Source organism: Nannobrachium achirus (genome assembly GCF_963921795.1).
Source record: "Nannobrachium achirus genome assembly, chromosome: 18".
NCBI classification, from domain to species: domain Eukaryota; kingdom Metazoa; phylum Chordata; class Actinopteri; order Myctophiformes; family Myctophidae; genus Nannobrachium; species Nannobrachium achirus.
Genome location: NC_137825.1, coordinates 55,198,728 through 55,226,243, shown reverse-complemented (window position 1 = coordinate 55,226,243; position 27,516 = coordinate 55,198,728). Strand labels below are relative to the sequence as shown.

General features: G+C 42.3%; 1 protein-coding gene across 1 annotated transcript in view; it reads left to right on the top strand.

The window, feature by feature from the left end:
* LOC308303194 (myosin phosphatase Rho interacting protein) overlaps positions 1-27,516 on the top strand; it is a 190,946-nt gene that overhangs the window by 10,894 nt on the left and 152,536 nt on the right. The window contains exon 3 of the mRNA XM_080747518.1: positions 5,117-5,182. Coding sequence (XP_080603644.1) covers positions 5,117-5,182 — 66 coding nt within the window. The remainder of the gene's footprint in view (positions 1-5,116; positions 5,183-27,516) is intronic.

The following is a 27,516-nucleotide window of genomic DNA, read 5'->3' as shown; positions in this document are numbered from 1 at the left end:
GAAACCCTGCTCTATGCTGCCACCCTCCCCCCAATAAGCTCACATTGATGTCGCTTAAATTAGGGCTGTCACGATTATGACATTTTACATGACGATTATTTGTCACTCAAATAATTGGCGATTAACGATTTAATTGTGTTTTTGTCGTTGACAATTACATTTCTGTTTGGCTTTTAGGCTTTGAAGTTGTAACCTAAATATACAAAGAAATTACTGACATATTTGACAACTTACTACTTAAAAAATAACTTTGATAGTGGAAATAGCCGATCTACAAGCTCACAACGCGTCGCGATGCGACGCGTTGTGAGCTTGTAGATCTGCTATTTCCACTATTTCGAAAATTTTTCAACATTCACGATTATGACGATTATGACAAAATAATTGCGATAATTTCAAATAATCACGATTAGACGATTATGTAATAATTGTGACAGCCCTAGCTTAAATCCACAAGCTCGTAGCTTCCGTAATTGTCGAAGCTTGTAGATCGCCTATGTGTCATACGACAAAGTATATAGGGCTCAAGTGGTTAACTGCTTGTAGTCGCGTTCGCCCCCTCTCAACGCAGGGAAGTTAACCAGCAGTTGTGCATGACTGTGCATGATGCTGAGGTAAGCACATCTGTAACATTGAGAAGGTTCCCTCAACTGAAATTAAGGGATCGGACCGGACAGACGAGCCAGTGACGGAGAGAAATGAGGTGATGATGAGTCATGAGAAAGTGTGGAGTTGTTTTTATGTGTCTTTGGAGTGCTGGAAGGAGGTAATTGGCAGGACGGGATGGCTGTCGCTGTTGTGCCAGCCTCTTTGGTCTAACAGGTTTAAGGTTCTGTTCAGTTCAAGGAAAGCATTAACAGAAAAATCTTGAGTGTTTTTAGTGTTGATACTGAGAGTATAAAAATGTACACATAAGGACTTTATTGTGTTGCAGAGACTAGCATTGCGAGTTGGTTATAGCTAGGGCTGCAGAAAAAAATCAATTCGAACTCGAATCGCGTTTCTAACATGGTACGATTCAGAATCGATTCTCATTTTCCAAAAATCTAGATTATTAAATATTATTTATGATTTTTATGTTTTTTATTTTATGTATTTTTATTATTATTAGATATTATGTTGTGTTTGTACAAGTTAAAAGAATCAATGCAAGAATGAATAAATCAGACATGTTGTCTTGGATTTACCTTGGTGTGGTTAGTAGGGCACAATTATTACATAATCGTCTAATCGCAATTATTTGAGGTAATCACAAGTGTTTTGCATAATCATCATAATCGTTTACATGTTGAGAAATGTTAATATAGTTACAAACACTTTCAAAAAGTAGTGGAAATAGCAGATCGTCTATTTCCACTCTCAATGTTAAAGTATAAAATTGTCAAATATGTCAGTAATTTCTTTGTATGTGAGCTTGTATATCTGCTATTTTTCACTGGTTAAAGCATTCTGTAATTCTAGGCCTAAATGGGTTAACTTGAGCTAACCTATTGCCAAGTGCGTATTCAGACTCCCCTAGATGGCTCACAAAGTACTTCCTCACTTTTTGTGCGTGGAACTCGCTATGAAATCGAGCCAAGAAACACGACACTTAGACAAAACGGTACTTTAGGGAAGGAGGAGGCTGATGGAATCGCGATATGGCTAGCGAGAAAGGAGATCAATGAATGCACATCCACGTATCATATGTGCAAGTGTGTAGTAGAATGTAATCCTATCCTTGAGAAAGGTTACCCAACAAGAAATTATTCACAACAAAAGATAGCCTCTAGATAAGCACCATACTATATCTTTCCTTTTAACCACATCAAATTTATCCTGGCATCACTGCTGTACTGTATAATGGGCATGTCATTTATAGCCAGACATTTTCAAAGCAGAACTACAACCTCACAACGTGAGCTAGGGCATTCACCAAATATTCGAATATTCGAATATAAAAGTCACTATTCGATGTTGTTCACCGAAGTCGAATATTCCCTTTTTTTTTTCTCTTTAAAAAATATACTGTATAGTTTATAAAGCTTGGCTAGATAGGAAGTCATAAGAATGAGTTGTCAATGTCCCTGGTAGATGAATTATTTAATGCTCTATATCAGGAGTTCTCAAACCTTTTTAGGCCGTGGCCCCCAAAATAAACATATTTTAACTGGGGACCCCCACCCTGACAAGCACTTGGAATTGTAGGTATTACATTTAATGTGACTCGGTTCCAATAAATATTGTGAAAATAGCAGATCTACATGCTCACAACTTAGATCGGCTATTTTCACGATCTATGTACTTCATATTTGACAGTTTGGCCAGTCCTGTCGAATATTCGACTATTCGAATACTTTGAGGTCGAATAATTCGAATACTAAAAATCGCTATTCGCGAATGCCCTAATATGAGCTTGTAGATCAGCTATCTTCGCTATTTGTATTCACAACGAAGAATAAGGGCTGAAGTTAAATTACTTGTTGCATAATATAATTTTGCATAATATAATTTGCTATGCAGGTGAGAGTATAGCACTGAATGAAGACCAGAAGCCTGTTATCTTCATTTGTCTGGTAGTGGTAGATGTTTGGTTTTCCATGTGGTTAGCTTTTAGGACTCTCATTTGAAAGCGTCAAGAGTAGCTCAACAGGTTGCCTTAACAATTCTAGGTTCAAGTGGTTAGTTCTCCCTTGGCCTTGGCTTAGGAGGGGGGGATGGGGATTCCCCTTTGCATGAGCGGTAGCTGTTTGGTTTCCCATGTGGGAAACCCGGATTTGGATCTCTGTGGTTTCCTTTGCTCTTATGTATGCTAAGTGTCGGTACAGTGTATCGGTATCGGCAATATCAGCCATAAAAATGCATCATCGAACCAATATCAAAATAACTGATCGGTTTAGCCCATATTATGTTTTATAATATTCACATTTGAATGTGAAGCTGAAAAAGACCTTTGTGATGATGAAGGCTGAAGATTCAATTTCTGGGAAAGCTTTTCAACTTGTTTTTTTTTTAAATAAAAATATTGCATTTAGATATTTTCAGTGTCATATCTGTCGATACCGATTCCGATAAGATATATATTGCATTATAATATAATAATTTTTTTTTTCCTCAATTTTTTTTTTCTCAAAAACTTTTTTTTTCTCAAAAAACTATTTTTTTTCTCAAAAAACTATTTTTTTTCTCAAAAAACTATTTTTTCTCAAAAAACTATTTTTTCTCAAAAAAAACATATTTCGCCATTACACACACCACACTGCCGCAACATGGCGGTGAGGGCCGCGCAGCGGCCTGAACTCGGGCCGCAAACTTCTAGTGTAATACATATCGGTAATTTCATGATCGTGCATCTCTACTAAGTATCAGTTCAGGGTTGGAGACACAAGCTTGTCATTCTGCCTATCAGGGTGGTTTGCTTAAGTCTAGGCTTTCACTGCCTCCGATAGGCTTCTCCTCCTTTGTTTGTCCCCTCATTCAAATGTGAAGGGTTTTCTGTATGAGTAGATCAATGATTGATCCACCTTCATAACAGTCTGGGAACCCATCGTCGGTTGAAAAATGGCGCACTCCCTGTTTTGTTGCGTTTCAGATTACCTTCATAATAATGAAGGTGGATATAATAATGCAGCGCTTTATAGATTAACTCTCAAATACCTGGAACGCACCCGAGTCGTGTTAGATTGTAACCACTTTAACCATTATTGTATGCTTTAACTTTAGAAAAATAGCAGATATACAAGCTCACAGCGCGGCACCGAGTGCCGCGCTGCGAGCTTGTAGATCTGCTATTTTTGAAAAATCGTGAAAAAGTGTGCAAGTCTTTGAATATCTTTGACCCGATCTTTGACCCGACTTCTAAATCCTTCCTCTAAATCAGTGGCTCTCAAACTTTTTCATGTCAAGGACCCTCAAAATTACAGATATTTGGCCACGGACCCCCATCTCAAAATATGTTGTTCCAGGGACCCCCCAGAAGCAAATATTTGAGTTACAAAATGTTTGCTTTTACGTAGATATATTCAAAGACTTGCAAAGAAAAATCTAGATTTTTCAAAAATAGCAGATCTACAAGCTCGCGCTGTGAGCTTGTATATCTGCTATTTTTCACTGGTTAAAGCAGTCAATAATTTCTAGGCCTAAATGGGTTAATATGTTTGAAATAAATAAATGAATATTGTCCAACTTGCCTCAAGGTCTTGCTCATTATGAAAGTGTGCCAGTTGCCATGTATAAGTGTGAGTGAGTGTTGTGATTGGGTTAATGTCTTGGGTTGAAACACCCAATGGTTGCAAAATGCAAAACCATCATATCGTATTTTCCAACAATTTACTTAATTTGCTGGCGCCACCATAAAGGCCTCTCCATACTTCGACCGAAATGTTCGGTGAGTTGTGTTTTCCGACGTGCAAATTTCCGAACTCTCGTTCGGTCAAATGCTTTTCAGAAGTTCCCGAGGGATATCATTTTATGGTAGAAAAGGACCTTTTGACCGAAAACAGCGGTTTCGGTCGAAGTATGGAGAGGCCTTAAGGCCGATTTTAGCAAAACCCAAACACTATTTTGCCCTAAAATCACGCAATGCGGTACACAGTATCTCTTAAGTCATGTCATCAGCATGGATTTCCCATATTCCCTCCTGATTGGCTACAATTGCCTTCTATTGCCTTCTAAAGTTTGTGTATTCGACATGACGGTCGCTTTTCTCCCGATTAGCGAGTCTTACTGGTTTTGCTGATAAATTGAGTCGCGTCATATACAGTAAATTGTACGTGTTTGTCACACATACTGAACGGTTTGTAGTGGCATTAGTATTTTATTTAAAGGTTCTAATCAGTGTGGTTCTCAATAACGATAAAATAATGATCTGAAATACTAGTAATACAAATGAATAATTAAACAAAAATGGGCAATGTCAACAATCCTCTACAAAACATGTTTTATAACGTGTGTGTGTGTGTGTGTGTGTGTGTGTGTGTGTGTGTGTGTGTGTGTGTGTGTGTGTGTGTGTGTGTGTGTGTGTGTGTGTGTGTGTGTGTGTGTGTGTGTGTGTGTGTGTGTGTGTGTGTGTGTGTGTGTGTTAAAAGTGAAGTGATTTGTGTGATGTCTAACTGAAGTTTCCTCTTTTTCTTTGCAGAAATGGCAGAGGAGGTTCTTCGTCCTGTATGAGCATGGCTTACTCCGCTATGCTTTGGATGAGATGGTGAGTCAAAGATGCCTACCTGTTGCCCCCCTGGGTAGTGTAGGCACGGGGATCCGTCAAGGTCTGCATGACGTCATTGCCTGTGGGGGTAGAGAGCCTGGCAGGTTGAATGTCACCGGTGCATCCCCCTGTTCTGCCCTTTCTATGTAGAGGGTACAAGCAAAACAGAATACAAACCCAAATAAAAGAGACTTGTCAAAGCCTCGCTGAAGGAATTCTTAGCATAAGATGTCAGAGGATAACTGGAATATTTAAAAAATTAGATATTGATTGTGGCAATTCCCAATTTTTGATAGTTGGAGCGCCCGGCCAAGCCAGATGCCCACGAAGATATCTAAATGCTAATCTCCAGTGTTGGGCAGTGACTTTACCCCTGTGCCACCCCAGATACCCAAGATGGAGTTAACCTAGGGGGACATATATTCAGCAAACCACTGTTGCCTAAAACCGGGACCCTCAAAGCAATGCGCACGTTACCGCGCACGCGCGTGTCCATTCTCTAACGTTCGTGCACGAGCACATACACACTGCAGGGTTGCATTGTGTAGTGAATGTTGAAAACCGGGACATATTAGTGTTTTAGAGATATTTGTTGGGACACCAGGACACGCAGCTTGAAAACGGGACAGTCCCGGCCAAACTGGGACGTGTGGTCACCCTAAGTTAACCACGACAGCCTCTTACCATGGCACATGTCCTTCAGTTGTCTGAAAGGGCATTCGATTATGACAGCCCATGCCCCATGTTGCTCTTGAACGAACGTGTCTTTGTTGCAACACCAAACTGTAGTATGTTCAGAATCCCCTTTGTACGGATCCTTGTGGCTACACGGACATGCAATGTACAGTAGCCTATATTCAGGCCTATCAGGAATAATCGATTGCCTCTTTAGATTGATGATGGACGGCTTTAGTATAATGTGCCCCACTGTAGATTCAGCAGCCATTTTGACTTCACTGGCAAGTTAATTTCTGTTTTTGAGAAGAGTAACTCTCAGTGAAGCACAAACTGAACATTTTTGATCAAAGCAAGTGAGCGGCATCTTTCTGAGAGCTCATTAGCAGATTTAAACATCAGAGACGTTCTGTCTTTTACTTTGTGTTGTGCAGTCGGATTTTGACATGCCTTCTGCATTTCTCCTTTTACGCAATTGAATTGTTGGCGTTCTTCCATTCTTCGGAGGAATTCCTGTGCACGATGGGCCGCATTGGGCCGGTGCCACAAGGACACGGCTGTCGTCACACTGTCAACAGCGCTGCCCTGTTGTTAGCTTAGCACAGGGTTCCCCAACAGGCGGCCCGCGGGCCATTTGCGGCCCGCGGGGGGCTACTGTCTGGCCCACACCAACCCCAGTAATAATGGTGGTATAAGAGCAGCAACAACACTAGTATATCGTCGTTGTTGGGTGGAAATCTCGCCGTCGGGTGGAAATCTCGTATCTCCAAATTTGCACGTTCTTTCGCAAATCATGCAAGGCCGTCGTACAAAAGTAGTGAAAACAGCAGGTGCGAGGCATTGTGTGCTTGTAGATCGGCTGTTTTCACTAGTTTAAATCATTTTTAAAATTATAAATTCAAAACGAACGGTTTTGGACATACAAGATTTTCACCCGACAACGACAAAAACTGTCGCTGGAGTAGTGGGAACGCCACGGTCGCCCCCTGAAATGTTGTGGCCCTCGGCTTGGTACCCTAGACATAATTCGGCCCTTGGGGAAAACTAATTGGGGAACCCTGGCTTAGCATTTTGCTAACGTGTTAAATACTAAGCCAGTCAACTAGCACAACAGCGTCAAAGACATGTAAGTGACAACCCAGGTTGTTGATACTGCGAGTCAGGTGTGCAGGGCTGTTTGCCTAAGGTGCTAAAACGGGCCTTGTGCAAGAGCCCCATGGTGAATCCCCCCCCCCCCCCCCCCGCAAAGGAAAAACTGGAAAAACCACTTAATGCCACGCAAATCCAAGTCACCACATGACGGATGTTTGTTGTGTCTTATGTTTGTATAACCTACGTAGTACATGCCTTTTAGTTTTTGTTTGGCCAACATGCTTTAGTTCGGCACTGGCCCCTGAACATTTGAACATTCATTTGAAGCTCTGTGTGGTGTGTTTGATAATGTGTGTGTTTGATAATGTGTGTGTCAGTGTGTGGGCAGACAGAATATGGAGTGACCCAGACCAGTGTTATCTAACATGTTGGAGTAGAAGAGCTCCTTTGTCTAAACTTGGAATGTTTTTGAAGTGAAAGTGGGAACGCATCGAAAGGATGAAAGAACACTTGTAGTGTGTGTGCGCGTGTGTGTGTCTGTGTGTGCATATAGTGTGTGCGTGCGTGCGTGTGTGTAAAGTCACTCATCAAGGACAACTAGGAGATATTTATTCTGCAAAAAAAACTGCCACATACGGGCTAAGTAGGGTACTGTTGTTCACACAGAGCAACCAAGAGCAGAGGGAGATTTATCGTGGATATTCATAGGCATCCATACCCCAGTTCTATGTTCCTAAATGTTTGACTCAGCCACATGTCTTTTCCCCCCCCTTCTTAACTCATCCAGAGCCCAGGACATTAACGGATTAGGGGGTCCAGAGTGCCCCCTCCCGGCCCCATTAACGGCCATTGTCTTATTTTGAAGGCCAGAAGTCTAGACCGGAAGTACTTCCGGTCTGACGTCATCGGATCCTGCGACGGAACCGACATTGTTTACGTGGTGCCATGCTGGATTGCATAGGAGCGTTTATACATGTGTTTTATAAGCGAGCATCTGCCTCCATCTTCGCTTCTAAAGTGTTGTTTTGAGATAATGGACATTAAAGATGAGATCGGCCGTCCACCTCAATGTTATGGGATGACTATTGTGTGCTCGTGGAGCCGTGATGATGACAAATCAGCGCGGATTTCGTCTCCGGAGCGTCGGCCATTGTACTAGGTATTTTTACTCGCCGTTACAGTAATATATTACTTTTCGCGCGACATCACGCATTCGGCACTATACGTACTCTAGTACTTATCGCGTGACATCACGCGAAAGGCACTAGATGAGTTAAATGAGAGAGGGAGAGGCAGAGAAAGGGACACAGCCTGCGTAGTGGAAGGAGGTCGGTAGGCGTATAACGGAGCCTGTGCATTAAAACCCATTTAGAACGGGTACACATTATTGTGTATCATTATTTTATGCTTTAACTATTGAAAAATAGCAGATATACAAGCTCACAGCGCGGCACCGAGTGCCGCGCTGCGAGCTTGTAGATCTGCTATTTTAAAAAAAATCATGAAAATTAGAATTTTGACCCGATTCTATAAGTGTCTTTTGAATCCTTCTAAGATTTTTTGAAAAACCTATGTTTCTATGTCAGCAATCTGGCTGGCCATCGTCAAAGAAAAGTTCCTTTTCACTTAACTGGCGCTCAGTTAGTCTGTTCTTGAAGAGACTACTATGTCAGTGGTTCTCAAACCTTTTCATGTGAAGGACCCTCAAAATTATATATTTGGCCACGGACCCCCATCTCAAAATATTTAGTTCCAGGTACCACCCAGAAGCAAAATTTGAGTTACAAACCTTCACTTTGAAAATACATATGTTCAAAGATTTGCACACATTTTCACGACTTTTTCAAAAATAGCAGTGCCGCGCTGTGAGCTTGTATGTCTGCTATTTTTCACTGGTTAAAGCATTCAATAATTCTAGGCCTGAATGGGTTAAGAGCCGAAGGAAACGTCCTCCTCCCATCCTTGTCACTCGTCATCTTTTCATCTCCTTTTCTGAAAGGAGGATCAAAGAGATGGAGGGTGGGTCATTAAAGGTCTGCAGATGGAAATATCAAGAGGCCCTAAATATAGACTCTCAATTGTCACACCAAGCACACTTGAATAATTGTTTGCTATATTGAATAAACAGTTGTACACGTTTGCTGAATACGTTTGATGCGCGGCCCCGTATACACAGGTATATCTGCCTCAGGTCCTCGGTAAAGAAATTAACATTTTCATTGTCAGACAGCCTACATACATACTACCCTTTATGTTTCTATAGTGTATATAGTAAGGGGAACATAAGAAAATCTGCGAAGTAAATCGTTACCAAGAAATTTCTTCACCAATGTGTTTCTAAAGGTGTGTAATAATATGTACTAAAAGGTTGAAATTCAACTCCCGGGGGAAACCTCATAAAAAACTGATTTGTGTTTGTGTCCCATTAATTAACTATACAGGAAAAAAATACAAAAAATAGATCTGCTTTAAGTAACATGTGAGGGGTCAAACTAGGGGTTTTTCATGATGCTGAATCCATTGCAAGCATTTGTTTTGCACGAAAAACATTCCATGGGCTACAAATGGCCCCCAAAAAACGGTGAAAAGTGATGATTCATCACTAAACCATCGTTTTGTGGGTCCGATTTTAGCCCAAGGAATGTTTTTCGTGCAAAACGAATGCTTGCAATGGATTCAGCATCATGAAAAACCCCTAGTTTGACCCCTCACATGTTACTTAAAGCAGATTTATTTTTTGTATTTTTTTCCTGTATAGTAAATTAATGGGACACAAACACAAATCAGTTTTTTTATGAGGTTTCCCCCGGGAGTTGAATTTCAACCTTTTAGTACATATTATTACACATCTTTAGAAACACATTGGTGAAGAAATTTCTTGGTAACGATTTACTTCGCAGATTGGTCAAATATCTTATAAAATCCCCTTACTAATAGCAGGGTTCCCCAATTAGTTTTCCCCAAGGGCCGAATCATGTCTAGGGTACCCAGCCGAGGGCCACAACATTGCAGGGGGTGACGGTGGCATTCCCGCAACTCCAGTGACACTTCAGATATCGTCGTTGTCGTGTGAAAATCTTGTATGTCCAAAACCGTTCGTTTTGCATTTATCATTTTAAAAATGATTTAAACTAGTGAAAACAGCTGATCTACAAGCACACAACGCCTCGCACTGCGAGGCGTTGTGTGCTTGTAGATCTTGCTTGTGCTTGTAGATCTGCTTGTAGATCTGCAGGGCTTTACTTTGCGAAAGAACGTATACATTTGGAGATACAAGGTTTCCACCCGACAACAACAATAAACTAGTGTTGTTTCTGCTCTTATACCACCATTATTACTGGGGTTGGTGGGGGCCTGACAGTAGCCCCCCGCGGGCCGCAAATGGCCCGCGGGCCGCCTATTGGGGAACCCTGGTGTATAGTATACCTTTATTAAATACCACTGCTATGCTGCAGTCTGAGAACAGTGGAACAGGACCATATCGGTGTCATTGCAGTACATGTCAATTTATTCACGCCTTTGGTCATATATTTTACGTACTTACACAAATCATTGTCCCCATTAATTGCTTTACTTCAATTTGTTTTCCTCCAATGTCATACGATTAAAACCTTATTGAAGGTACTCGAATACATAATCGAGTCTGTGTTGGCTAAACAGTCATTACATGGTTAATAAGTAATGGATGTTTGCATTTCATTCATGAACATCTTTTGTACGGAGACTATTTTTGGAAGACATGTCAAATCAAGTACTGACATTGAAGTCCAACGATAACATAGCTGACAAAATAAGCTTGGAGAGTAGACCTATTTCATTTAAATGAAATGAATCCAGTCAAGTGGCTTTCCCCAAAGATCACAGCTTGTTTTGGAAAATGGTCAGAGTAAATCCAGTAGGGTCTTATGTTAAGCGGCATTCCCACCGTTCACAATAACTATAAAGATATCTATATCGCTCATGATTGTATTGTGATTATTATAGTCAGTGTGAACACTGCTATCCACTTGACTTAGAACAATTTTTAAAACTATACTTTTATAGTGATAGTGCTCAGTGTGAAGAGCTTAGTCAATAGGCTACACCTGCCAGATCACTTCTATGGCTTTGAAGACGGTATACGTGATGGTCTGTAAAAATAAAATCTATAAATGGTATTCTAATAGTAATATAGGATGTTGGTTCAGTAATCTCTCCCCTATCTCTCTTAACTCTGCCATCAAAATACCCCTTTGTACCCCTTCTCTGCCATGCCCGTAGAACCCGTAAATGTAATAAAAATGAATTAAAAAACATTTTTTTATCGAACCGAACTAAAATAGGCCGGAACTAATGCTCCGTGATCGGTTTCTACACGGACACATTATTGAGCGGACAACTTTAACATTGGAGTCCCTGAACTGGAAGTGGAAGTCCGTCCTCTATTTTGGCCCGTTAACTTTCTGTCTGCACTCCGCGGCTTACAGATGGAGAACTTATTGATCAATTGAAAAAGTTTCAACGGATTTGAGAAGCTGATGGAATACGCGAACACACGATGCGTGTCCGATCACGCACGATGGGAACTGGACGAGCGCCCACGTTAACAGGTAGGACTAGGAGAAGCCGGCAGTGAAAGACATAGAGAAATTAACAGGCTTTACGGCCGTAAACTACGAATGAGTTAATAAACGGAAAATCCATTTTCCGTTCTGTCACCAATGTCACCCAATCAGGGGAGAAAACCCATTTATCCGCTATAATTTTATAGTGTTACAATTTGTTCAGATCATTTTTTTTTGATTCATCAGAATATAGAAATTTAGCACAAAGAAAAATAACATTATACAGCATATACATACATGTTTGTGTTCGTATATAAAATCACTTGCACCCCATTTACAATGATATCGTTTGGCTTCAGTTTTTGCGATAACATATTTTGTTGTTGGAGGTGCACTGTGTTTCTCTGCACTTTATTGTATAGATGTGACTATTGTCACTAAATTGCTAATTAGAAAAAGGCAGGTTTCTTAAGTGTCACTGGGGTCATCTTGACCTCGAGCTCTAAATATCAAACTCAGCTGATCAGCTGGTGGTGACAACTGCAGGGCTGAGCTACTATCACACAACGATTCAGCCAGCTGCAGGGACGTGCAGAGAATGTTAGAGAGGCAGGGGCTGAAATTTCTAAAAGGGCACTTTTGGTGAAAATACCGAAAATGGCAGACCTCCAAGCTCACACAACGCGTTGCAGCGTGACGCGTTGTGAACTTGGAGGTCGGCTATTTTCGGTGCTTGATACCACACTGAACTAAGCATGGATTTCTACATAGAGAGGGCAATACTTGTTCTTTCAACATAAGATGCTGCATTCAAGTTCAGGAGAGTTTGGACAAGGGAATTCTCTTGAATGCTGCCTTCAGATATGGCATGGAAAGAGGGCATTTGCATTTCTTTCACCATAAGGAATTGCATGTCCATATAGGGCTGTCGCAATTATGACATTTTACATGACGATTAATCGTCAATCAAATACTGTAATTACAATTAACGATTTAATTGTGTATTTGTCGTTGACAATTCCATTTCTGTTTGGCTTGTAGGCTTTGAAGTTGCACATGGCAATCATGACACATACCCTAAATATACAAAGACATTACTGACATATTTGGCAATGTTATACTTAAAAAAGAACATTGATAGTGGAAATAGCCGATCTACAAGCTCACAACACGTCACATCGCGCACTTTCTACGATTTCTTTTTATCTCCATTGAGCACCCGGTTGGCCTCTTGTTTTGTTTCTTAGTAATAATAGTAACTGTCAGTCATGAGACTTGTGTCCTGAACGGCATGATGCATTACAGTATCACCGTTTTAATTCAAGTAAACAAACATCACAAAACGTTGTTATAAGCACGGTCTTGCAACAAAAGATCTGGCCTTAAAACTGAAGATTGTCAAATCTGGGGTGACGTATGGAGGATAGCGAGGGCTTCCACCAGCCCACATCAGAGACACCAAGCCAACCAGAGATCTCTGGGTTGGGTTTATGAGATGAGAAGGTGGCCCTGTGTTTTCCTCCCGGCTCTAGTTTTATGGCTCTGGTGTCTTGGTTCTAACCAGACCCAGATGGCCTGTGGTTCCCAACCTGCAGGATGTGGCATGACTCTGGGGGAGGGGGGTGGGGAGTAAGGGCCTGGGAGAGATCATGGTCCTTCAGAGCCGTCTTTTGGGGTTGCCCACTGATGGTGTACACTAGGGCTGGGCGATATGGTGATAATTATCGTGGAGACGATACAATGTCTCCACGATATGCCTTTTCAGAGAGATCGTATATATCGTGATACAATTGAGGGAGCCTTGTAAAAAAATCCTGTTTAATCGTTAATACAGAGATTCATTGCAGAATTCAATTTAAACCTGCATTTTGGTCTAAATCAGTAGTTCTCAAACTTTAAAATGTCAAGGTCTCCACTTAACTCTGACAGTATACAAATGAAACCAAATGGACCCATAAGGATCCATTTGGTTTCATTTGTATGCTGTCAGAGTTACATACTTGTAAAGTTCAATTTAGACCTCCCAAAAGGAACCCAGAGAGTCTAGTTTTTGTCAAATAACCATCATGATGAAAAAGAATTGTGATTAAAATCGTGTATCGTGATACAGCTTGAGAAAATATTGTGATATTGTATTTTTCCATATCGCCCACCCCTAGTGTACACATAGAATGAAAAAAGCCACCGCTATTATGGGGCTGCATAATTTGTGCAAAGATGTTACTCGTTATTTCGCTAGATATTATGATCGCACCTTTTAAGCCACTATAAACCTGCCGTCTATTTTGGACGTGCCATTATAGGCTAAATGTGTATATATAAATAACAAATCCAAACATGTTTCATGAACTTGTTTATAGCGTTTCGATAATTGTCACCTGCAGAATGTGATATCAATTCACTCAAATGATTATTGTCTTATAACTGGCATATCATGGCTGATATGCCAGCGTGTACAACCTTTTGTGTCAACAAAATAATTGGATGATGGTCAGATTAATATTTATGAATTGAGTTTAGGTGAGTTAAAAGTTGAATGGATTCTTAACACTTTGCAAGCCACGGGGAGCCCCTTAATATTAAAACCGGAATATACCGGACATCTGAGCAAGGAGTCTCAGCCACGCCGTCTTTTACCGTACTGGGTCATTAAAAACTGATTAAATAAATGATTTTTATCCTAAAATCGGAGATCGTCTAACCTTCCCTAGTCACCACTCGTCCATCAATAGCGCATGGCTCGTCTGACATGAAGCAGAAGTGACGTCAGGTCCATTCCTTCCAGAGGCTTCCCAGCAGCTGTCCGTTTACTGTTTAGACGACAACATTAGCATAGCTGGAGTGCTAAGCTAGCCAAAATGGTCACATCGACTGTTCAGTCATTCTTGGATTATATGCTTGGATTATATGCGCACGGAATGCGCACGCGAAACGCACGGGGAGAAGATGCCTCGGCCAAAACTGCCACTCTATCCCAATGGAGATCCAGATAATCACGGTGAGCTAACGACCTGGGGATTGAAAAAAAAAAGAAAAAACAACGGCGCCGTCCAAGAAAGAGGGGTGGCGGGTAGGCGTGGGGCGGTATCGACATTTTGTTACCGCGATTACCGTCTTCCCATTTACCGTCGGTATTGCGGTAATTACCGCACCCCCGTATCTATTAATAAAAGGTTTGGCGATAAGCCAAAATATTGCAATCGTCTTCCCAAAAGTCGCCTCTCCACAGCCTGACTGCCCGAGTTATACTTCCCCGTACAGCACAGCAGGTTTGGCTTTGAAAGGAGCAGATCTACAAGCTCACAACACGTCGCATCCGCGAGGCGTTCTGAGCTTTTAGATCTGCACTGTCGGCCAGTGTCGGGTAAGGGTTACCATAGTAACGGTAGCTACTTGGGCTTTTAAGACACAGACTGCTGTGTGAACAAACCAGAAGAGAGACGGAGACGGGTAATCAGATCGTGTACAGTGATTAAACTCACGTGCACGTCTGAAATCGCAGCGATTGAGTGCTGATATATACAGGTTTTAGTGACAAGACTTGACAGAAAAGGTTATAAAATCGGCGACGGGGCACAACGGGCGAGTCGGCGCGACGCAGTGGGAAAAGTAAAAGATAGTTTCGTTTTCGCTTTTAGTCCACGCGGTCCGCGCTCCGCCTGTAATCCGTATGAATAAAAAACAAAATGCAACAAGGTACTACTGCCACAACACAAGGTATGTATTAACATACTTGTGTTGTGTGGATTACAGTCAGAGAAATACGCTTCTCCGTGCTCCCTACTACGAGGCTGCTGCTGTGTCTGTGTAGACTCGAGTGACGTATGTGGCTTCCAAACCATAGACGTTCCAAACCTGTGGTACGCGGCCCAGAGCAGAGCGGCATGGAGCGCATGCGGTCCTCGCCTCTCCCCCGTTTTAAAACTCGCTTGTTTTCAATAAAAAATAGACTATTTTGACCGCGGTAAGGACCCTGACACCGCGGTAGGCCTCGGTATACCGCGGTACGGCGGTACGGCGGTTACCGCCCCCAACCCTAGTGGCGGGCTCATGTTTATAAACATAATATTATGTCTCAGATCATACATCAATAATAGAAATTTCACGGCTAATCTATCAACAGCCATTCTATTTCGGCTAGCAAAGTGTTAATAGATCCTAGTTAGTTAGTCTTCGCCTAAATATTATTTTTTTAATAAGTTGAGCCTACATTTGCTTTTCAGATGTATTTATTCTAGGGGTGCAACAGGTGGAAAAAACAATCGATTTTAAGCAAATCATGGATTTTCGAAAACGGCACCAGTTGTATGACCGACAAAGTAGTGGAAGAAATATGTAACAAAAATAGGCTAATGTGTTCACTTCCGGCAGAAAGCGTGTAAATTTGCACCTAGGGGTATTTTTGTGCGCAGAATTCAAAAATTGACGGTCCCAAGCACTTTTCCCATGGGATCTGGTGGCTCTAATTCACTTACCATACTAGGGAAAAAAGACCCCCCAAAAAATCTTCTTTAAATAGCATTTGAGGGGTCTATCTAGGGGGTTGTCATGATTCTGAATCCATTGCAAGCATTTGTTTTGCACGAAAAACATTCCTTGGGCAAGAAATGGACCCTACACAACTGTGAAAAGTGATGACTCATCACTAAACCATAGTTTTGTGGGGTCCATTTCTTGCCCAAGGAATGTTTTTGTGCAAAACAAATGCTTGGAATGGATTCAGAATCATGAAAACCCCCTAGATAGACCCCTCACATACTACTTAAAGAAGATTTTTGGGGGGTCTTTTTTTCCTAACCCTAACCCTATGGTAAGTGAATTAGAGAAAAGTGAATTTGAGAAAAGTGCTTGGGACCGTCAATTTTTTAATTCAGCGCACAAAAATACCCCTAGGTGCAAATTTTCATGCTTTCTGCAGGAAGTGAACACCTTTTTCACATATTTCTCCCACTAAAGTGGGTAATGAGACTAATCGATTTAGTACATTTTTGGTACTTATCTTTCATTGATTACTGATTCGTTTACACTAGAAACAAAAACGTATATTGCTCGATTTTACGTAAAAAGTACAGATAGAATAATTGCTAAGAACATAATCAAATAGTTGCAGCCAATATGTACTCAATCTGAAATGTACATGTCAATGATTTCTGGTGTATCTACAAGCTTTTTCCCCCCCAGAGGAACCCAGCAGAAAGCTATTTCAGGCTTGTGTTGTCAAGGTAACACAATTTAGTCTCTTTGTCCACCAACGCTGAACCACGGCGAGCATTACATGTGACATGGAGACATTTTCTCCCTTTTGTTTAGAGCTCTTGCTGTCTCTCCCTCTCTCTCTCTCTCTCTCTCTCTCTCTCTCTCTCGGCCGCGAGCAGGGGTGTCACAAGGGGTAGGAAAGTGGGACTGAGTTGCTAGGGCCCAAGGTGGAGGGGCCCTAGTAACTTTAGTGCCGCGCTGCGAGCTTGTAGATCTGCTATTTTTGAAAAGTCGTGAAAACGATGTGCAAATCTTTGAATATGTATTTTTTAAGCGAACATTTGTAACTCCAATGTTGCTTCTTGGGGGGTCCCTGGAACTAAATAATTTGAGATGGGGGTCCGTGGCCAAATTCATATCATTTTGGGGGTCCTTCACATGAAAAAGTTTGAGCATCACTGACATGGAAACATGGGTTTCTTGCACACATTTTCACAATTTCACAAAAATAGCAGATCTACAAGCTCGCAGCGCGGCACTCGGTGCCGCGCTGTGAGCTTGTATATCTGCTATTTTTCAATAGTTAACATTCATGGGGGGCCCGCGCAGTGAATCCTTGTACCCAGGGCCCAGAATTTGGTGTGATGCCCCTGGCCGCGGGGCTACACGACTCTATTCAGCGAATGCTCTGGAAAGCAAAGTTCAGTGGTGTATGGGCCAAGGCTGTCTAGGCGCATTCATATGGTCAACAGCGGCCAGCCATTCTACAGTGGCAGCAATGCATTGAATGACAGCGAAAGGTCAAAGAGTTTGAGTGCTTTTCTTTTTGTGCTGAGCTCCACAGGTTTGTGTGTGTTTGGTGCGCATGTCCGCCCGTGTCCTGTTTGTGAGTGTGTGTGTGCACTCGTGGATTCATGCGTGAGTGAATATACTGTACACACCTGGGCAGGGACGTGCAGGGAATGTTAGAGAGGCAGGGGCTGGAATTTCTAAAAGGGCCTTTTGGTGAAAATATCGAAAATAGCAGGCCTCCAAGCTCCGAGCTTGGAGGTCTGCTATTTTGGTCCCATCCTCTTTTACAGTACACTTTAAGACATAATAAGACAGAATAAGACAGAATAAAGCCAAAATAAGAAATAATGTGTTGGTAATTAGAACTAATATTATTTTATTAGATAAAAAAAAAAGACAGAATAGCAGAAAGACCGGCAGTTCGACCATCAGTCGCGCTGCATCGCCGGTGATAGGACCGGCGGCCACCGCAAGGAACGGTAGGTAGGACCGGCATCGCTGGTAACTGCCGCGGCAGCCACCACCGCACGGACGGGCAGTTTACCGCTACGGGACCTGCCGGTCCGTGCAGCGGCCGCCGGTCCTACTGGCGGGACTGCTGGTCCTATCGCCGGCGATGCAGTGCGACTGCTGGTCGAACTGCTGGTCGTGCGGCAGTGTCTGCCGCTGCAGTTCCGCGGCTGGTGCCGGTGCCAGAGAATGTATTTGCTCTTTCTACTATTCTGTCTTTGTTTCTGTATAATAAAATATATTAGCTCTAATTACCAACACATTATTTCTTATTATGGCTTTATTCTGTCTTATATTGTCTTAAAGTGTACTGTAAAAGAGGATGGGACCGCTATGTTTAGGTATTCTTTCAACCTAAGATGCTGCATTCAAGTTCAGGAGAGTTTGGACAAGGCAATTCTCTTGAATGCTGCCTTGGAAAGAGGGGCATTTGCATTTCATTCACCATGGCAAAAAAACTGCATTCATGGTCTTAGAGAGGGCGCTTTTTAGAGGCGGATAAAAGGGCAGGGGCTCAAGCCCCCCTTTGATGTCTTATGTGTGCACGTGCCTGCACCTGGGACTGGGAGCGCTTCACTGCGGAGGGTTTGTCAGGAACAGGTGTTGGGTGCTTGGAGGAGCCTCGGGCGTTCAGACAGGAACTAGTAGTGTGGTCACCTCCTGGGGGGGTTGGAGAGACCAGACAGGAACTAGTAGTGTGGTCACCTCCTGGGGGGGTTGGAGAGACCAGACAGGAACTAGTAGTGTGGTCACCTCCTGGGGGGGTTGGAGAGACCAGACAGGAACTAGTAGTGTGGTCACCTCCTGGGGTTGGAGAGACCAGACAGTAACTAGTAGTGTGGTCACCTCCTGGGGGGGGTTGGAGAGACCAGACAGGAACTAGTAGTGTGGTCACCTCCTGGGGGGGGTTGGAGAGACCAGACAGGAACTAGTAGTGTGGTCACCTCCTGGGGGGGGTTGGAGAGACCAGACAGGAACTAGTAGTGTGGTCACCTCCTGGGGGGGTTGGAGAGACCAGACAGGAACTAGTAGTGTGGTCACCTCCTGGGGGGGTTGGAGAGACCAGACAGGAACTAGTAGTGTGGTCACCTCCTGGGGGGTTGGAGAGACCAGACAGGAACTAGTAGTGTGGTCACCTCCTGGGGGGGTTGGAGAGACCAGACAGGAACTAGTAGTGTGGTCACCTCCTGGGGGGTTGGAGAGACCAGACAGGAACTAGTAGTGTGGTCACCTCCTGGGGGGGTTGGAGAGACCAGACAGGAACTAGTAGTGTGGTCACCTCCTGGGGGGGGTTGGAGAGACCAGACAGGAACTAGTAGTGTGGTCACCTCCTGGGGGGGGTTGGAGAGACCAGACAGGAACTAGTAGTGTGGTCACCTCCTGGGGGGTTGGAGAGACCAGACAGGAACTAGTAGTGTGGTCACCTCCTGGGGGGGTTGGAGAGACCAGACAGGAACTAGTAGTGTGGTCACCTCCTGGGGGGGTTGGAGAGACCAGACTTGGCATCGCCGAGGAAAACGTTGCGATGATGATGACACTATAACTTAGCAACTGAATTGACTTTTTTCCTTGGAAAGCATTTTGCTGTATGCGGCGCGTACAGCTGTCTCCTGTGGTAGTTTGTAGGGCTGTCACATTACATAATCGTCGAATCGCGATTAATTTACATAATCGCGATTATTTTTCATAATCGTCAGAATGTTGAAAATGTTTCATATATATATTTTTTTAAAGGAGCTATAGTCAACTTTTTCTTGAAAAACGGATGCTAAAATAAAAATAATGTTTCGAAAATATTTTATAAAAAAATAAGCTTCATATATGTGTTTCTATTAAAAAATTTCCACAAAAAGCGTAAAATAATGATAAAATAATCATTTTGGCCATTGTCAGACCGACACTTTGTTTACATTCTAGTCTATAGACTAGGATGTAAACAAAGTGTCGGCCCTACAATGAAAAAGTTGACTATAGCTCCTTTAAGTAAAACATTGTGGAAATGGCAGATCTACAAGCTCACAACGCGTCGCATCGCGACGTGTTGTGTGCTTGTAGATCGGCTATTTCCACTATCAATGTTATTTTTTAAGTAGAAAGTTGTCAAATATGTCAGTAATGTATTTGTATATTTAGGTTATGTGTCATATCTACCATATGCAACTTCAAAGCCTAAAAGCCAGACAGAAATGTAATTATCAACGACAAAAACACAATTAAATCGTTAATCGCAATTATTTGAGTGACAATTAATCGCCATGTAAAATGTCATATCGTGACAGCCCTAGCTGAGGAAAACGTTGCGATGATGACACTATAACTTAGCAACCGAATTGACTTTTTTTTCCTTGGAAAGCATTTTGCTGTATGTGGCGCGTACAGCTGTCTCCTGTGGTAGTTTGCAGTGGTGTAAAGTAACTAAGTAAATTGACTTAAGTGACCTACTTAAGTACAACTTTGAGGTATTTTGTACTTGAGTTTTTCCAATTTCCAATACTTTTACTTCTACTCCACTACATCTCGGATCCAAATATTGTACTTTTACTCCACTACGTTTATTTGAAAACTTTAGTTTTCAAATAAACGTAGTGTAGTAATTACTTTGCAGGTGTAAATTATAATATTATAAAAAACACATTAACCCTCTTTAGCCCTATTTTATACCTTGACTATTTGACTATTTGAAAATAGCCGATCTACAAGCTCACAACGGATGCGACGCGTTGTGAGCTTGTAGATCTGCCATTTTCAAACATTTAGTACTTTTACTTTTGGTACTTTAATTACATTTTGATGCCAATACTTTCATACTTTTACTCAAGTACATTTTGAATTCTGGACATTTACTTGTAACATAGTACATTTACAGTGCAGTATTGATACTTTAACTTAAGTACAAAATGTGAGTACCTTTTCCACCTCCGGTAGTTTGGTGTGTTATTATGAACAAAACTCGGAAAGGCGAGCTCAACCTCCCCCCCTCTTTTTATACACAAAGTCCATTATCACCGAGCGGTGAACGCAGGTGTGTGGGTGTAAAGAGGACTCCTTCCGTCCCCCCACACGGATAACATGAGAGTGAGATACAAGGCTCCACACAGGCTCTCTAATAACCGCCTCGCTATGTGGTTCAAAATGGCAGCGGCAACACCTAGATCCCATTCGACCCTGTTCTGACCCTCTAAAACACACACCCACTCACTCTGTTGTTTCTCTCTCTCTCTCAGTGGCGTCAGTTCAGCAAAAGCTAGGGTATGGCAAAGATGGGAGTCCTCATGGATAAGAGGCATTACATTTTGTATAACACGGTTCTGTTGTGAAAATAGCAGATCTACATGCTCACAGAGGCGTTGTGAGCATGTAGATCTGCTATTTTCACAATGTCTGAAAAAAACCAATTTTGGCCGTTTTTTACACAGGTTTCTACGGTTTCTTGGGCTGGATATGGCAGCCTGGAACAGTTGTTCAAGTGCAGCTAAACGTGGCATGTTAGTAAACGTGCCACGATGAACAATAATGCATTGCACCTGTGCGGCTGACCTGCGGAACCTGGGAATATTCCATTTTGTCAAGATGGGGATAGAAGTGTGGAGAATATAATTATAATGCCTTGTTAAAGTGACCATTTTTGTTACATTTCGCATTTGTAGTTATTTTACTGTAATTTGACAACATAATAACCAGCGCAGATAGACAAAGAGACATTCATGGATTTATATTTAAAGGTGATACACCATGAAATTTCACTTTTCCTATTTTAAAACCTTTTTTTGGGTCCCGCTAGCACCTTCTATCCTCACAAAGTCCCATTTCTGACCGTTGTGTCTTTCTCTGGTTTTGAGAAGGTGAAGGTTAAAAGTATCCCACGGGTTCTCAAAACAGGCTATCCAGATTTGCTGCCGATTGTGACGTCATCTGCCGATTGTGACGTCATCACAAAAAAAAAAAAAAAAAAGTTTTTTTTCTCAAAATTTCTTTTTTTCAAAAAAATAAATAAATAAATAAAATTCTAAAAGATTTTAGGGGGGGTGGCGCAGTTCAGGCCAAAGGTGGTACTGCAGCTGAAATGCTCTGAGAGCCATTCAAAAATGAGAGAGGCTCTCAATTCAGGAGTGGTAATTTAGCCTCAAACCTTTTGGAAAAAATACTTTTTAAATGCATGGTGTATCACCTTTAAAAGTAACTTTAATTGTCCCCCCTGGAACCAGGCTATGGCATCTGCATACCCCTGCCATACCCAATTGACGCCCCTGCTCTCTCTCGGTCTCTCACACTCTCTCTCTCTCTGTCTGTCTCTCTCTCTCTCTCTCTCTCTCTCTCTCTGTCTGTCTCTCTCTGTCTCTCTCTCTCTCTCTCTCTGTCTCTGTCTCTCTCTCTCTCTCAAAACTAGTTCAGGAACACAGTTGCAACACCCACTTTAAAATGACGTCCCCTTATCATGTGAGCTACACTGCGACACCCTTTGTGTTGAATTGACACTCAGGGGTTTGCTGTGTGTACGCTGAAATGGCTTTGTTTGGGAATGGACCGGCCGTTTTACACCCACTAGTCTTTAGATATGCTGAGGTCAAGAATCTATGCGAAGGACGAGCGTGGCTCAATTGATTTTAATAGTCCTAGAGTGAAATGTTGCTTTTCACTTCTTTTCCACTGTTGAGACTGTAGAGCGTAATGTTTATGAATGTTGGCCCACATCGGGTTTCTTTTTTCTCAGCGACGGCAGCTATATTCCTTGGCTGGGGCCTGTGTCATGTGGCTTCTGTTTTGATACTGCTGTGATTGTGATTGATTTCTTGGGTCCCAGTTAGTGTACTTTGTAAGCCGACACTCTGCTCCAGTGTACGTTATTATGTGGCCGTGTGTGTAGGCTAAATGATGGAGGTAGTGTTGCTGCTTTTTTTGTTTGTCTGCCGATTTAGAAAAAAAAAAAAAAAGAACAAGAAAGCGATGCGATTTCACAAGTATGTTATAGCTGCAGGTGAGACTGTGCTGCATATCGAGTTGCAGTACACAAAAAGGAAATCGGCTTGGCCCCTTTTTTAGCCATGACGTGGCATGCAAGGAAGTATGTTATGATGTTGTCATGGAAATGACACGAGTAAGGCAGTAAGTGAAATCGTATATCCCTAAAATGCGTTGGATCTACAGTAGGTTTCTTCAACAGGGGGTCCTCCAAATCTTTTGTGTGATAGAAAAAGAAATCTCCTTTTTTTTAACGTCCATATTCTGAGAACTTTAGCCAAAAAAAATTAGATCACGACGCCTCGTGCTGCGAGGCGTTGTGAGCTTGTAGATCGGTTATTTTCGGCAAAGAGCTTTGGTGTAGAGGGGGAAAAAAGAGCAAACTAGGTACAGAGTGAAAGGTCCAGTTTATTAAGTATTGACGGTTCAAGTGGTTAAATATCTGAAAACACAAATTGACATCAATCCAAAATACACGGATGATTGTGCTGTCAAACGATGAAACTATATGAATCAATCTACAGAAAGGTTGTGGGGGTCCCTGCTTCATCATCTCTCTCTCTCAACTAAGGGGTCCTTGGCCTGAAAACGTTGAAGACCCCTGATCCACAGTACCATGTACCTTTTGAATTGCACTTTACTGCCGTGGTCTACTGCAACGGAACAACTTTGTGTTATCTTGTTCACATCTGTTGTTGTTCCAGTAAGAACATGACATTCTGATGTTTCAACCGTTGAGGTCATTCTCGTTTCATCCAAGCACAGTTCATTTCCTGTGTTTACTGTGGATTTTCAAATAGTGGACCCCTTGGCCCATAGCGCCGTCCAAAAGCTGAGATACTTCTGAGAACAAAATCATTCCATTTTCCTCAGTTTGGATGCATTCTTTTAACTTGAGCCACACATTGTAGATGGTCTCTCCATGACATTTCTCATACGTGAGTACAGTGTTGGGGAAGTTACTTTGAAAGCGTAACTTGTACAGTTACAAGTAACTCACCATGGCAGTAACTTGATCAAGTTAAAGTTATACCCCTGGAGAAATGTAACTTATAAAGTTTCAAGTTACATAGAAAAAGTAACTTGAGTAAATTGAGAACGTACATTTGGTGTAGGCCTACATGAAACAAAATCACATGCCAGCAGAAAAATGCCTCTCAGTTTTAGACATTTTCTTTAGTAAACATCTGTGTTCCTAAAATAACGTTAAAAAAAGAAAATGATGATCCGTTGAGGACATTTGATCGTCAATCTTAAATGTAAAATTATAGCTTCGCTTGTAACTTCTTGTAACTTGTAACTTGAGCCAAAAATTACCCAAAAGGAATCTCAGTTACTTGACGAGTTACAGAAATATGAATGTAACTCAGTTACATGTAACTTTAACTTCCCCCAACACTGCACGAGTATGACCACGGCCAGGGATCGCCCTCAGACTTAACTCTCTGCTTCTCCGAAACATAAAATCGAGGGCTATTTTTAAACCAGTTTTTCGAAGGCCTTTTGTCTGTTGGAGTCGGTACAGCAACGGGGAGGCCTTTCTAGTGGATTGGGGAGGGGGGCTGTTTTTGCTGTGTTGTTGCCTCGGGGGCGCACTGTGGTGGGACAAACTGGAAGCTGACTCCCCCTTCAATTAGGGCTGCTCGCAGGCCAACTCCAGTCTACCACAGCCAGGCATGGGAAACAGTGGAGGGGAGAGAGAGAGGGCTGGAGAGAGGCCTGGGACCCGGGGGGCGTCGCACCAAATTCTGGGCCCTGGGTACAATGGGAACGCGTCATTACTTTGTGCTTTAACTTTTGAAAAACAGCAGATATACAAGCTCGCAGCGCGGCACCGAGTGCCGCGCTGCGAGCTTGTAGATCTGCTATTTTTTGAAAAATCGTGAAAATGTGTGCAAGTCTTTGAATATTTCAAAACCTTCCGAGGTTTTTCGAAAAATGTCTGTCACTGGTGCTCAAACCTTTTCATGTGAAGGACCCCCAAGATGGTATTTATTTGCCTATCTGGCCATGGACCCCCCATCTCAAAAGGTTTAGTTCCAGGGACCCCCCCAGAAGCAAAATTTGAGTTACAAATGTTCGCTTCAAATATATTCAAAAGATTTGCACACATTTTCACGACTTTTCAAAAATAGCAGATCTACAAGCAAGTTTGAGCATCACTGACATGGAAACATAGGTTTTTCAAAAAACCTTAGAAGGATTTGAAATATTCATGATTCGTGATTTTTCAAAAAATAGCAGATCTACAAGTTTGCAGCGTGGTGCCGCGCTGTGAGCTTGTATATCTGCTATTTTTCAGTAGTTAACCCATTTAGAACGGGTACACATTTTGTGTATCATTATTTTATGCTTTAACTATTGAAAAATAGCAGATATACAAGCTCACAGCGCGGCACCGAGTGCCGCGCTGCGAGCTCGTAGATCTGCTATTTTTGAAAAGTCGTGAACATTAGAATTTTGACCCGATTATATAAGTGTCTTTTGAATCCTTCTAATTCTAGGCCTAAATGGGTTAAAGTATAAAATAGTTAAGGCCCCTCCACCTTGGGCCCTAGTAACTCAGTCCCACTGCCCCCCCCCCCTTGTGACGCCCCTGGGCCTGGGACAACAGAATGAGAACGAGGCACTAATACCCAAGAGTTGGGGCTTTGAGTCACAATGAACCCAATTATGTTCCTGCATGAATCCTATTTATAGTTTGCATTCCATGTGTTTGCTTACAACTAGTTTAGTCACGGCTGATGGATTGGTTTCTTCTGTTTTTGCGAAGTGTTATTGTGACAAAAAAAAAGAAAGCTTCTTGGAAGTGATTGAAATGAAAACAGTAGTTGTTGACTGGACCAATGGGAGAACGGTGTGGAAAGATGTAGACAGAGAAGGACTTGGAAGATTGAGGAAAGGGACAGAGAGGCAAAAAGGAGGCCTGGATGCAGTGTTAATTTTGTCGTCTAAGACTAAGACTAAAAGACTATAGAATTTGATATTTTGTCGACTAGACTAAAACAATTTCAGAAGACTCTAATGCCTCATTCACACTACGAAAAGCCAAGCTAATGGTTTGCTCGGTAATTCAATGTAGTCTCTATGCAAACCAGCTTTAAACATTTCCAAGCTTTTCTTCCAGCTTGGAAATTTTAAAAGCTGGTTTGCATAGAGAATACATTGAATTACCAAGCAAACCATTAGCTTGGCTTTTCGTAGTGTGAATGAGGCATAAGACTATTATTTGTTTTATTCAAAAGACTAAGACTAAGCCTAAATCTAAGTCTAAGTCTGTAAAAATTAACACAAATTAAAGGCAAATACATCTTTTATGTATGGTTTATTTTGACCAAGTAACAGGCAGTAGAAGACAATGACTTGTTCGGAATGATGTGGTTATATTTAGCCTAAAAAATCGTAAAAGACGAAGACTAAAAGTGTAAGACTAATCCCAAAAGACTAAGACTAAAATGTTTTGACATTTAGTCGACTAAGAATAGACTAGACAAAAACAATTTCAGAAGACTAAGACAGACTAAGACAAAATGGTGTGTACTTCAAAAGACTAAGACTAAATCAAAATTTGCTGAGAAAATTAACAATGCCTGGATGGTGAATTACGACTCCCGTGGTATTGATATGACGGAGCAAGCCAGTCCCGAGCTGTTCACCGTGGCCGTTTACCCGAGCAAGGATTGGCAGCCAGGCTTGTTTTGGTTTTGGGGGCTAGATAGGGTGCGTGAGAGTCATTTTTAACCCCTGCCCCCCCCCCCCCCCCCCCCCCCTCCCACCCAACCCCCCTGGGTTCCAGTAGGAACTGATCTGCTGGAATGTAAACAGCCCAGGATTACAGTGGGGTCACTGTTCCCAGTCGCACAAAGCTGCAAAAACCCTGGGAATATGGCCATTCACTCTGCCTCTAATCGCCAGGAACTACTACTACCACTACTACTACACTGTACACCGTTACCGCCTCTCTAAACCAGGGGTTCTCAACCTGTGGGTCGGGACTCCCAGAGGGGTCCCCAAATTATTTGGGGGGGAGGGGGGGGGGGGGGGGGGGGGGGTCCCCAGATGATCAACTTAATGTGAAACATTGTTCTGTCACTCAACAGTGAACAAACCAACATACAGTTTAAGTGTATACTATAGAGGGTATCTGTACATGTCTAAAGTGACAATTTAAGGACCTTTTAATACCTCTAAAATGACAAATTATACATTGGTCAAATTGTCAAATATTAGAGGCTGAGATTGTGAAAACAGCCGATCTACATGCTCACAACGCCTCGCGTTGCGAGGCGTTGTGAGCATGTAGATCGGCTGTTTTCACAATCGAACCGTGTTCTGCAAAATGTAATGCCTCAACTCTTAGTGCTTAGTGTCAGGGTGGGGGGGTCCCCACTCCCCAGTTAAAATATGATTATTTTGGTGGTCGCGGCCTGAAAAGGTTGAGAACCACTGCTTTAAACCTACACCTACAGTAGCTGTAGCATGCAACTCAAATCACTCTCCCAGGTTGGGGTTACATTTCACATTTCCCCTTTTCTTTAGTTTGAAAGTCTACTGTTCTCATATCTC